This window comes from Chrysochloris asiatica, unplaced genomic scaffold (genome assembly GCF_000296735.1).
Source record: "Chrysochloris asiatica unplaced genomic scaffold, ChrAsi1.0 scaffold00145, whole genome shotgun sequence".
NCBI classification, from domain to species: Eukaryota; Metazoa; Chordata; class Mammalia; order Afrosoricida; family Chrysochloridae; genus Chrysochloris; species Chrysochloris asiatica.
Window position 1 is genome coordinate 2,861,099 of NW_006408663.1, and position 14,039 is coordinate 2,875,137.

At 39.4% G+C, this 14,039-nt stretch overlaps 1 protein-coding gene across 1 annotated transcript in view; it reads left to right on the forward strand.

The window, feature by feature from the left end:
- Nucleotides 1-8,661: 8,661 nt before the first annotated feature.
- ATP6AP1L (ATPase, H+ transporting, lysosomal accessory protein 1-like) overlaps nt 8,662-14,039 on the forward strand; it is a 39,932-nt gene continuing 34,554 nt past the window's right edge. The window contains 1 exon segment of the mRNA XM_006870595.1: nt 8,662-8,774. Within this exon segment, the coding sequence (XP_006870657.1) occupies nt 8,662-8,774 (113 nt within the window).

The following is a 14,039-nucleotide window of genomic DNA, read 5'->3' on the forward strand; positions in this document are numbered from 1 at the left end:
CACGTGGGAAATCCAAGTTTGATTCTGGCCAGAGCACTATCTGCAGCCACCACCTGCCTGTTAATCAGTGGAGGCTTGCTTATTGCTGTAATGCTGAACACATTTCTACAGAACTTACAGACTAAGAGGAACTAGAAAGAAAAGCTTGTCACAACTGACCATGGGGGCTTTTAGTTCCATTGTGCATGGGCCTGCCATGAATTGGGGGTGGGGGTGGGGGTGGGGGCAATTCCACAGCAATGTACAATAGCTGCAAATCAGAAAAGGAAGCTAACCCGAGTTCTTAGTTGAAAAAAGGCAATATAGATGTATAATTCCCTGTAGAGGATTTTCGATGGGCCTCTTTCATTTTTTCATATCCTGTCAGTGAGTCTAACAATTCTGGAATCTTCTCTAGGATGTTTGTACAGCAAACAACTATGAAATGTAGACATAGTATTACCCTTTGGAGCAAGGGGCTGATGTTCCAGTCTTAGAAAACAGAGGGCAGGAATACTTACTGTCTATTATAAAAAAAAAAATTGAGGTTCCTGAGACTCAGGGTTTCTCTCCCTAAGTCAAATCCATTGCATGTGCATGCATCCACCAGGGCCTATCCACATCGCCCTTGTGGACAAGGGGACCTGAGAGCTGTGCTGCTTTCTGTGTGGTGGGTTGGAAGTTTTTTGTCTCGGAAGGTGTCTTCTGTCTTCTCCTAGCATCTATAATGCTGTGGTGGCTTCCTTGTTAAGTTGTAAATTGGCTAAAATCTAAGTCCTTTCACAGTTCTTGACAGAAAGTCCCCAGCCATCTGGGCAGGCAGGTACAACATGAGGCAGGTGTTTTGCAGCCTGCAAGATACCATATTAACAATTTTTGTCACTGCTTTTCTCCTCCAAAGTCACAAGATGAGCTATTCTCAGAGACTCACATCTGAAGTGTGACTTCTATTCTAAAAGGTGTGTGAAATCTACTAACTACTAATTATTCCGTCTTAAATATTCTTTAACCAAGTAGGGGAATATTTCAACAACATGAAGAATGCTGTTAAAATTCTAGGATAATCAAGACATGATACTTGATCTAAAACTTAAAATTTTGTGTATAAATATTTGTATTTGTCTACATTATAACCCAGGCATATTTACATGAAAGGTTCTTATATAATACCCACTAAGGAGCTCTGGTAGCGTAGTGGTTGCAAGTCAGGCTGCTAATCTCAAGGTCAGCAGTTTGAAATTACCAGTTGTCCCACAGGAGAAAGATGAGGCTTTCTGCTCCCATAAAGATTTACAGTCTTGGAAACCCTGTACACGGTCTATATGAGTCGGAACCGACTCCACGACACATCACAACAGCAACAAACACAAGGAGTCCTGGTGTAGTGCTGTGGGTTAATGTGCTGGACCACAAAGTCAGTTTGAACCTCAAGGTTGGTGGTTCAAACTCACCAGCTGCTCCTTGGAAACCCTATACAGGGTCACTATGAGCCAGAAATGACTCAAGGATACTTAACAATAACAACAATAATAAAGGAACCAACGGAGTCCTGGTGTGGCGCTGTGGGATAAAGCACTGGACTGCAGGTCAGTTTGAACCACACGGTTGGTGGTACAGACTAACCAGCCGATCCTTGAAGCCCTATACAGGGCTGCTCTGAGTGGGAACCGACTCCATGGCATTTGACAGCAACAGCAAGGAACTAATAAGGAACCCTAGGTGGCCGCTAACGGAAAGATCTACAGTTTGAATTCTCTTTGTGGGAGAAAGATGTGACAGTCGGCTACCAGCTGGTAGTGGGGGACACAATTCAATCTATAAGGAGCTCTGGTAGCATAGTGGTTATGAATTGGGCTGCGAACCTCATGGTCAGCAGTTCGAAACGACCAACTGTTCCGCGGGAGAAAGATGAGGTTTTCTGTTCCCATAAAGATTTACACCCTCAGAAACCCTGTACAGGGTCGCTATGAGTCGGAGCCTACTCCACGGCACATAACAACAACAACAACAATTCAATCTATAACAAGCGTTAACCTTCCCATGACCGGCAGTTTGAGAAGCTATGTGTTCAGATACTGCCCTTGCACCCTGGGAGACAGAAGTATTTCTCTGTGAGCTGGAGGAGCCACATGTGAGTATTGAGCACTTGAAATCTGACTACTGTTATAAATACACATTGTTGTTGTTAAGTGCCGTTGAGTCGGTTCCGACCCATAGCGACCCTGTACAGGGTTTCCAAGGGTGTAAATCTTTACGGGAGTAGAAACCCTCATCTTTCTCCCGCGGAGCCGCTGGTAGTTTCAAATCGCTGACCTTAAGGCTCGCAGCCTGATTCGTAACCATTACGTTACCAGAGCTCCATGTATTTCACTACTAAGTAGTGCAGAAAAGAAATGCAAAATATCTTATTGTGGTGTTGTTGTTAAGTGTTGTTGAGATGGTTCTGACTCATAGAGACCCTGTATAGATATTTTGAGCAGCGGCTGGTGGGTTTGAACCACAGACCTTGCGATTAGCAGTCCAGTGCTAACTGTTATTGCTATGTGCCGTTGAGTTGGTTCCAATCCATAGCAACCCTGTATAAGGCTTCTGAGGAGTGACTGGCGAGCTTGAACCCACAGCGTCACACCGTTGAGTGCTTATTAGGACTTTAAAGAGTTAATTATGGTTGAAACAATAATATTTTAAGTATATCAAAAACTCACGGCCATTGAGGCAATTCCTACAGATTGGCCCTAGAAGACAGAGTAGACCTGCTCCATAAGATTGTCAAGACTCTGTGGTGCTGATAAGGCACTGGACCACAAGGTCAGTTTCAGCCCCACGGTTGATGGTTCAAATCCACCAGCTGCTCCTTGGAAACACTATACAGTGTTGCTATGAGTCAGAACTGACTTGGTGGCACTTAATAACAGCAACAACAAATCTTTAAAGGAGTAGATTGCCTCGTCTTTTCCCCAAGGAGTGGCTGGTGGCTTTGAACCACTGGTATTCAGTTAGCAGCCCAATGCTCAACTCACTGTGTCACCAGGGCTTTTTTAAGTAAATCAGGCAAAGTCAAATGTATTATTTAAATTAATTGCACCCATTTCTTTTTTCATTGTTTCAGTGTGGCTGTTAGAAAATTTTAAATTACACACTATTGTTTTTGTTGTTGGCAGATGCCATTGAGTTGGATCCAATTCATAGCAACTTTTTTGCACAACAAAACGAAACACTTCCTATTCCTGTGCCAACTCTACAATCATTACACTTGAGCCCATTGTTGCTGCCACTGTACCAATCCATCTCATTGGCAGTTCTGCCTCTTTTTTTTATGACCATGCACTTCACCAAGCATGATGTTCTTTGCCAAGGACAGGTCCCTCCTGATAATATGTCTGAAATATGAGAGATGAAGTCTGGCCATCCTGGCTTCTAAGGAGCATTCTTGGTTGTACTTCCAACACAGATGTGATTGTTCTTCTGGCAGTCTATGGTACTTTTAATATTTTTCTCCAACACCATAACTCAAATGCATCAATTCTTCTACAGTTTTCCTTATTCATTGTCCAACTTTCACATGCATACGAGGTTATTGAAAAGACTATGACTTAGTCCTCAGACTGACATCTTTGCTCTTGAACACTTTAAAGAGGTCTTGTGCAACAGATTTGCCCAATGCATAACTTCATTTGATGTCTTGACTTCTGCTTCTGTGAGTGTTGATAGTGGATCCAAGCAAAATGCAGTCTTTGACAACTTTAATCTTTTCTACATTTATCATAATGTTATTTATTGTTCCAGTGGTGAAGATTTTTGTTTCTTCATATCGAGGTGCAATCCATACTGAAGACTGAGCTCTTTGACCTTAATCAGTAATTATTTTCAGTCCTCTTCACTTTCAGCATTGTATCATCTGCATATTGCAATTGTCAATGAATCTTTCTTCAGTCCTGATGGCATATTTTTCTTCATATAATCCAGTGTCTCAGATTATTTGCTCAGGATACAGATTGAATAAATTGGTGAATTTATATGGCCCACACCTTTCCTAATTTTAAACTATTCGGTGTCCCTTTTTTCTGTTTAAATGATTGCCTCTTGGTCTATGTACAGGTTCCTCATGAGCACAATTAAGTATTCCAGAATACCCATTCTCAGCAATGTTGTACATAGCTTGTCATGATCCACACAGTTGAATGCCCTTGTGTAGTTAATAAAGCACAGGTGAACATATTGCTGTTATTATCTACTTTCAGCCAAGATCTATCTGATGTCAGCAATGATATTCCTCGTTTCGTTCCACATCCTCTTCTCAATCTGGCTTGAACCTCTAGCAGTTCCCTATCATTGTACTGTTGCAGTCCTTTTTGAATTATTTTTTAGCATAAAATGATATTGTCTGATGCTTTCTGCATTCCGTTTGGTCACCTTTCTTTGAAATGGGAAGAAATAGGGTTCTCATCTAATCAGTTGGCCAAGTAGTTACCTTCCAAATATCTTGGCATAGTTGAGTGAATGCCTCCAGTGTTGCATCAGTTTCTTGAAAGATATCAGTTTGTATTTCATCAATTCCTGGAGCTTTGTTCTTTGCCAGTGACTTAAACCATCTTGGACTTCTTTCTGTACCATTGGCTCTTGATTATATGCTCTCTCTCTCATATATATATATATATATATATATATATGTATATTATCTTTTGAATCCTGGTGTGGCACGGTGGGTTAATGCGCCAGACTGCAAAGCCGTTTGAACTGCAAGGTCGGCAGTTCAAACTCACCAGCTGCTCCTCAGTCGCTATGGGTTGGAACCTACTCGACGGCACTATACAACAACAACAATATCTTTTGAAATGGTTGAACATTGACCATTAATTTCTTCTTGATACAGTGACTCTGTGTATTCCTTCCATCTTCTTTTGATGCTTTCTGCATTAAAAATGACAAACTGGTTCTCATAATATTTGTATCAGACAACACTGTTCTAGAACTTTGATGCTCACAGGTCAGTCTTCACATCAGCAGCATTAGCTTCAGGTGAAAGCTTGTTAGAAATGCAGCAGAATAGGCCCTGCACCAGATTGATTGAATCTGAACTTGGATTTTAAGAGGATTTGATGTGATTCGTAAGCAAATTAATAGGCTATTAGTAGAGATTGCCTAAGATTAGGATCGACAGATTTAGCAAATAATACTAGCGGATGTGAAATTGAGTTTAGATTAAATGCTGGGAAGTTGTTTGGTATAAGCTTCCTACATTGCATGGGACATCATTGTATTAAAATGATTTCTTGTTTATATGAGATTCAAATTTGACTGGGTATCCTATATTTGGTCTGACAACACTCTCTAGGATTAAACTCTGCTAGAGCAGACCTTTCTTATTACATTAAATTCCACACAGTTGAGACAAGGATGAGGAAAAGGATAATAATGGGTGAGAATTAGGTGAAATGCAAGAACAGAGAAAAAAAGGAAATATATTGGGAAGTGGTTATAGGATAGAATACAGAAAGGCTGCATTTATGGCCAGTGACTGTTTTTTATTTTATAATTTTGAGTAGCAACTTTTTTCCTTCTTTCCACATTTCCTTCTACACCCTCCCTCTGAGGCCAGCCATTGTTCTTTGATCTCCTCATTTTCTGTAGAGGTCCTTAGAGCCATATGAGGAGAAGATAGTGTGTGTGCAAGGTAGATAGTAAGGAAGGCAAATGCCTTCTCTGAGTCAAATCCCATACCTTTCTTTAATATATCATCTCTCTAAAATTTCTCTTACTAATAGTCCTTTCAGCCACAAGTACTTTGACACTGTGTTAGTTATCTATTACTGCTATAACAGAAATACCACAAGAAGATGGCTATAACAAACAAAAATGTATTGTCACTAAGTTTAGGATGCTAGAAGTCTAAATTCAGGGTGCCAACTCCAGGGGGAGACTTTTCTCTCTCTGTTGCTTATGGGGGAAGGTCCTTGTCATCAGTCTTCCCCTGGGTCTAGGAGGTTCTCATGCAGAGACCCTGAATCTAAAGGATATGTTTCACTCCTGGATTTTTTTCTTGGTGAATGGTCCCTCTGATCTCTGCTTGATCCTGTAATCTCTTTCATATCTCAAAAGAGATCTACTCAAAATGCAAATGAATCCTATAGACTGTGTCCTGTCTCTAACATAACTGCCACTAATCCTGCCTGATTAACATCATTGTTGTTGTTAAGTGCAGTCAAGTCCAAGTTGGTTTTAACTCATAGTGATCCTGTAGAGGATTTCCAAGGAGTAACTAGTGGATTCGAATTGCCAACCTCATGGTTCGCGTCCAGTGCTGACCCTACAGTGCCACACCAAAAGTTCCTTTAACATCATAGATGTTAGGCACTGTGGGCTAATGCACTATACTGCAAAGTCGGTTTGAACCACAAGTTTGGTGGTTCTAGCTCACCAGCTGCTTCTTGGAAACCCTATACAAGGTCATTATGGATCGGAATTGACTCAATGGCACTGATCAACAACAGCAGGATAACTATATCAGATCACAAAATGGGGGATAATTATATATAATACTTAGAATCATGTCATGACAACATTGATACATTCTGGGGGAATACAATTTAATCCATAATAACCACTAACAGGATTGAAGCTCCTAAATGTCAAAGATTTTGACAATTTTATTTGGAGGATTATCTTTGTTTTCTTTCATGCAAAATAACTTTTAGGGATTTTGTTGTTTTTGTTTGTTTTGTTTTATACATGCTGTTTGGTGTTAGAGGGTGGGAGTGGAGGTGGGCAGGAAAGGAACAACAATATGTATTCATTATATAGGTAAGTATTGAAATCTGTAATCTCATTTAATTCTTGAAACAACTTTGAGTTAGGTACTTTTGTCCCGAGTCTGCAGATGAAAAACTAAATATACAGGGCTATTTCACAAAGTTTGTGGAAAAATAGAATCGAAAGGTGAAGCACTAACATTCTGAAGTCCCTATGTATGGTCATGCAGCAGTTACACTAGGTTGCCAACCTAGAAAGGTTGAAGGTTTGTACCTACCAATGTCATCAGGAGACAGACCGCCATGAGAACCCTGTGGGGTGGTTCTGCTCCTTACATGGAGTTACTATGAGTCCGAATCTATAGGAGAGTACCCAGCAACAGAGCGAGTGCTTGAGCCGGGAATTCACTTCACTACTGTCTGACCCCAAAACCTTTATCCTCTTATCCATAACATTAGACTATCTCTCAGCATATAGTTATGAATTCAACAGTAAGCTGTGAACTAGGACACACGTATATATACAGTTCAGTGTGAGTTGCAGAGATGTTTACTCACTGTCTTAGGTCAGGTCTTCTAGAGAAGCAAAAAGAGTGAAACATGTGTGTGTGTGTGTGTGTGTATATATATATATATATAGATATATAGATATATATAGATATAGATAGATAGATAGATATTATTTATTATCAAGATAAACAATATAAAAAATATTGCAGAGTCTCAAGTCCCCAGTGGAAGAAAGAGAGAGAGTCCCTTCCATGTGTCCATTATATTGGGAGCAGGCCACACACCCAAGGAAGCTTCCCTTCAATTGACTGGCTGCTCATAGCTGCTCATCATAGACCTAACTATGCCTGTATTAGGTCTCATCACTGTGGATATAAGCTCATCCTGGAAATCCTGGCCTAGTTGAGTTGACACAGAGCCCTAACCATTACACTCACCTAAAAGGCATAATATATAGGGTACTTTATAGATTTTAGAAGGAAATCTAATAAATTGCTGAAAAGTAGTGTAAGTTTTTGTTTGTTTGTTTGTGGCTTTAACAGGAGTTTATTCACTTACAGTATAGGAGGCTTGAATTCAAAAGTCTTAGTGCCAACTATGGGAAGATCTCCTCTCTCGCATCAGCATGGGGGAAGTTCCTTGTCATCAGTCTTCCCTTGGGTCCCTGAGTTCAAAGGACTCGCTCCTATCCTGGCTTTTCTTTTTAGTAGTATGCGGTTCTTATTGAGTTATGTGACTGTACTAAAATACTATAATTCTCTGAAGAGAGTTTAACTGGCAGATATTTTTCTCTAAAAATCTACTCTCTATTCATCTTTTAGGAGCTCTGGTAGTGTAGTGGTTACGAATCGGGCTGTGAACTGCAAGGTCAGCAGTTCGAAACTACCAGCTGTCCCGCGGTAGAAAGATGAGGACTTTTGCTCCTGTAAAGATTTACAGCCTCAGAAACCCTGTGCAGGACCACTATAAGTCGGAACCGACTCCAAGGCACATAACAACAACATTCATCTTTTGGAGTCTTGGTGTGGCGCTGTAGGTTAATGCGCTGGACTGCAAAGTCAGTTTGAAATGAAAGGTCGGTGGTTCAAGCTCACCAGGTGTTCCTCGGAAACCCTATACAAGGTTGCTATGGGTGGGAATTGACTCAACGGCACTTAACAACAACAACAACAACAACAACATCTTTTATTGAGGTGAATAATCAAACAGCTCAAACATATTCATTGGTTTTACTCTATACTATACATTAAACAGGACCAGGCTCCTCCTTTATCCCTCCCCATACATAATACATCTTCAGAAATTTGTCCTTTTATTGGTTGAATATACTGTCTGTCACATAGCTTGAAAAATACTGCCTTGCTTTGTTTCTTTTTATGAACTAGCAGATGTGCTTGGTTTGAAGAAACTAATTTATTTCTTGATGGGAAGAAAAATCTTGTTTAGTGTTTCACTTATATTTTTATTCATTGGATTTTCACTTGCTTTGGACCAGATACTTGCCAGGAAGAATGTAAGGTAAGTAATTGCATATCTGTGATCGTCAAGTATAAAATTAAGTGGTTCTGCAATTTCTTTATAGTGCTGTAAAACTATATGTTTGTAATTCAAAATGTATAGGCTAGAGTAGATCATTCAGTTAGCTACTAAAATCATTGAAGTAGAATTTATAAACAATATATAAAAATGCAATCTTTAAGAGGCAAGAGCTAGGAAACATTTGTATTATACATTCTGAAATGATTTCTCAGGTCAGCGTTGAGGTTTCCTGTAGACTTACATGTATGTTAATTTCACATTTTCTCATGTGTTATTGTGTGGAAAGAGAGTGATATAAAGCCTCAGAAATATATAACCTGTTCCCTAAAAAAACGGTATTAAATCACTTTAACTGGTAGTAGATAGTAATTATGCGGCATACACACGATTTTAAATTAACAAGCAAATTCTCTATTTACACTTCCTGTTTTTGGCTTCTTTTTTATGCTGTAGAAGGGAACATGGAGAGATTTAGCTATAAAGAGTATTTAGAATATAGCAACTAATGTATGTCCTGCTTCCCAAGAAACACAATGTGTCATCTCAACAAATTCATTGAGAATTTAGTGAACACAAAGGGCAACCACTGAAACTCCTATTGGTGAATTCTTAAGTCACTAGTTGACAAAAGCTCTAAGTAAGTATTTTTGTTTGTTGTTTTCCCCACTGTTTCCAAATCAATTCGTGTTTTCCTTTAGGTCCACTTTTAAGCAGCAAGTGACTAAGACTGATGTGGTTAAAAGCTTAGCAAAATTTCCCTTCTTGGATTATGCCGAAATGACTAATTGGTGTATTACCTGGTAAAATGTACACCAAGAACTATAAAAATCTAAAATCTGTTTGTGAAGAAAGGTTGATGGGTTTAGATCATCTTAGCTTCAGAAGGAACCTTAGAAATCATGCCAAAAAAGAAAAAAAAATCATCTGGATTTAATATATGCATTAATTTATTATGAAGAAAAAAAACAGTTCTTTTGTGAGTGCTCTTTCAAATCATGGATCTGAAATTAAGTATGTTTTAACACCATGGGACAATTTAGGATTCTTAAATCTCTAGGCAGCATGATAATATTTTAAAATTGATATATGTTTCCTAAAGCTTAGAAAAAACAGGGGCTACCACTGCTCCAGTACATTGTTAAGTACCATTGAGTCGGTTCTGGCTCATAGTGACCCGTCATAGGGCTTTTAAGGAGTGACTCATGGGTTTGAATCACCAAATCAGTCCAGTGCTTATCCTACAGTGCCACACCAAGAATCCTTCCAACATATGGTGTTGTTATTAAATGCCGTCGAGTCAGTTCCAACCCATAGCGACCCTCTATAGGGTTTCCAAGGAGAAGCTGGTGAGCTTGAACCACTGACATTGCAGTCCAAATGACTTGTGGCCCACAGCACCACACTAGGACTCCATCCAATATATAGTCCTGCCTCAAACTGAATTTGTGCTTATACCAAAATAAATTGTTTTCTCTCTTTCAGATAACATCCTTTATGTTCTCCACTTCCCACTTGCATTCAGGGTTTCTTTGCTCATTTACCTGCTAGTTCTTTCATTCATACAACATGCATTTTTAAATATTTGGTACTTTTGGATAGCTATATACTGAAAGATAATGCACTGAACCACCACAGGATCAGTGGTTCAAACCCACCAATGATGGCTTGGAAACCCTATATAGAGTTACTAAGAGTCGGAACCAACTTGACGACACTTAACAACAACAGCAAGGTACTGAGCTAGATATTGGGTTTACTTGGATGAACAAAACAGACATAACCTTGACCCTGTGGAGCTTTGTATCTACTAGAGGAGATGCTCATAGCTCTATCTCTAGCTCTGGTAGCGTAATGATTACAAATTGGGTTGCGAACCTTAAGGTCAGCAGTTTGAAATTGCCAGCCGTTCCACAGGAGAAAGATGAGGATTTCTGCTCCCATAAAGATTTACAGCCTCAAAAACCACGTACACGGTCGCAATGAGTTAGAACTGACTCCACGACACATAATCACCATCTCTGTCTATCTATCTATCTATCTATCTATCTATCTATCTATCTATCTATCTATCTATCTTGTTGTTGTTAAGTGCCTTTGAGTTGGTTCCAACTCATAACGACCCTATATAGGGTTTCCAAGGAGTAGCTGGTGAGCTTGAACTACCTATCTTGCCGTTCAAACTGACTGTGCAGTCTAGCACATTAACCCACAGTGCCACACCAGGACTCTCTCTCTCTCTCTACATATATAGGTACAAATATATGCATATATATGTGTGTATATGTGTATGTGTGTGTGTATATATGTGTGTGTGTATATATGTATATACATATATAGGAGCTCTGGTAGCATAGTGGTTACGAATCGGGCTGCGAACCGCAAGGCGCAAGGTCAACAGTTCAAAACTACCAGCTGTTCTGTGGGAGAAACATGAGGCTTTCTGCTCCTATAAAGATTTGCAGCCTCGGAAAACCTGTACAGGGTCACTATGAGTCGGAACCGACTCCATGGCACATAACAACAACAACAAATACACACACACACACACACACACACACAAGGAGCTCTGGTAGCGTAGCATAGTGGTTACAAATCAGGCTGCTAACCTCAAGGTCGGCAGTTCGAAACTACCAGCTGTTCCCCAGGAGAAAGATGAGGCTTTATGTTCCCGTAAAAATTTGCAGCCTTGGAAACCCTGTGCAGGGTCTCTATGAATTAGAACCGACTCCACAGTACTTAACAACAACAATATATATATACACATGCATACACACACATTTATATGCTATTAAGTGCTGTTGAGTCAGTTCTGACTCATAGCGACTCTGGTCGAGTGCTTATCCTACAATCCCAAACGAGGACTACATTAGTATGTGCCATCAAATTGGTTACAACTCATATCAGTCCTGTATAGGATTTCTGAGAGTGAGTGATGGGTTTGAACTGCCAACCTAGCGATTACCAATCCAGTGCTTATCCTATAGCAAAACTATTTTCTTCTTCGTCTTCTTCTGACTGTTGGCTTTTCTATGGTGGTGTTGTTGTTAGGTGCCATCGAGGTTGATTCCAACTCCTAGGGACCCTATGTACAACAGAACAAAACACTGCCCATCCTGCACCATTCTCACAATTGTTCTTTACTTTTTGTCAAGATCCACACAGTTGAAAGCCTTTGCATAATCAATAAAGCACAAGTAAACATCTTTCTGGTCCTCTCTGCTTTCAGACAAGATCCATTTGAGGACAGCAATGACAGTTCCACATCCACTTCTGAATCAACTTGACTTTCAGGTAGTTCCCTTTCCATGTCTTTGTTCCATCACCAAGGCCATATTTTCCAACTACTAATCCTTCCTCTTGTTTCCAACCTTTGTATTCCAATCACTAGTAAACATTAATACAACTTGATTGCATGCTTGATCAATTTCAGACTGCAGAAGTTGATGGAATTCTTCAATTTCATTATCACTGACTTTAGTGGTTGGCATGTAAAGTTGAATAATAGTCATATTAACTGGTCTTTCTATAGCTATATGGATATTATTCTATTGACAGTGTTGTACTTCAAGACAGATCTTTAAATGTTCGTTCTGATGATGAATGAGATGCCATTGCCCTTCAATTTGTCATTCCCAACATAGTAAACCACATGATTGTTGGATTCAGTATGGTCAATACCAACTCATTTCAGCTCACTAATGCCTAGGATATCGATCTTTATGTATTCCATTTCATTTTTGACAACTTCCTTTTTTCCTAGATTCATACTTTGTACATTCCATGTTCTAATTATTAATAGATGCTTACAGCTGTTTCTCCTTAATTTGAGTTGTGCTCCATCAGAAATGAAGGTCCTGAATGCTTTGCCCCATTCATGTCATTATGGCCAACTCTACTTTGAGAAGGCAGCTCTTTCTCAGTCATATTTTCAGTGTATTCCAACTTGAAGGACTCATCTTCTGGCGTATATCAACAATGTTATGTTGCTATTCATAAGGTTTTCAGTGACTAAACATTCAGAAGTAGTCTGTCTCTCCTTCTTCCTATTCTGTCTTAGTCTGGAAGCTCAGTTGAAACTTGCCCTTCATGGTGACCCTGTCGGTATTTAAAATCCCAGTGGCATAGCTTCCAGCATCTCAGCAATGTGAAAACTACCACAGTACAACAAACTGACAGATGAGTGTCACTTTAGATAGATATTTAATAAGATAGGATCCCTGAGTAATAAACCATCCCTCCTTTTACCTAGATGAATTTAACACTTAATTAGTAGTTAGTAGGTAGAAAAATTTAGAAAGTAAAGAAAAATTTGAATGCGAAAGTAATATTAAACCAATGTTCATAACATTGACAAACATCATTAATCACTGAAAAATGGAAATTAAAATTACAATAAGATATCACTCCACACTAACTGGACTGACTACATGATGAAAAAAATCTGACAATATCAAGTGTTGGCAAGAATATAGAGTAACTGGAGACGTCGTACACTGAAATGGATAAGCAATTTCTTTAAAACTTAAGTACACATCTACCATATTATAATAATTCAGCCATTTTACTCCTGGGTATGTATTCAGAGAAGCACAAATATGTCCCACTGAAAGCCCTGTACACAGATAGTCATACATGTTTGTAGTAGCCAAACACTTGACAACATTTCAATATTATAACTGGGTCTTGGTATGGCACTGTAGGATAAACACTGGACTGTTAACAGCAAGGTAAGTGGTTCAAACCCACCAGCTGCTCCTTGGAAATCCTTTACAGGGTCACTATGAGTAGAAATGTATCAAATCTGTTCTTCAGATGATCTCTAAATTCAGGTGGGATAAATTGAAGGTCATATTTTGGCTCTCGTGGACTTGTTTTCATTTTCTTCAGTTTCTATCCAACTCGATGGCACCTAACAACAACAACAACATGAGTAGAAATCAACAGGATAGCACTTAACAATAGTGCACACATGCAAATATATATGGGACTCCTGGTATGGCGCTGTGGAATCAGCGCTGGACAGCGAACCAGCAGTACAGGACGGTAGTACAAACTTAAGTTGTTAAATTCCATTGCGACTCATAGAGACCCTGTATAGGTTTCTGAGCTGCTGTATAGTAGTTTCAAACTGCTGACCCTGTGGTTAGCAGCTCTACATGTAACCCACTACACTGCCAGGGCTCTCTGTCTGACTCTTTATATAATATGAATATGTTGCTGTTGTTTGCTATCAAGTTGTTTCTGACCCACAGTGACCCTAAA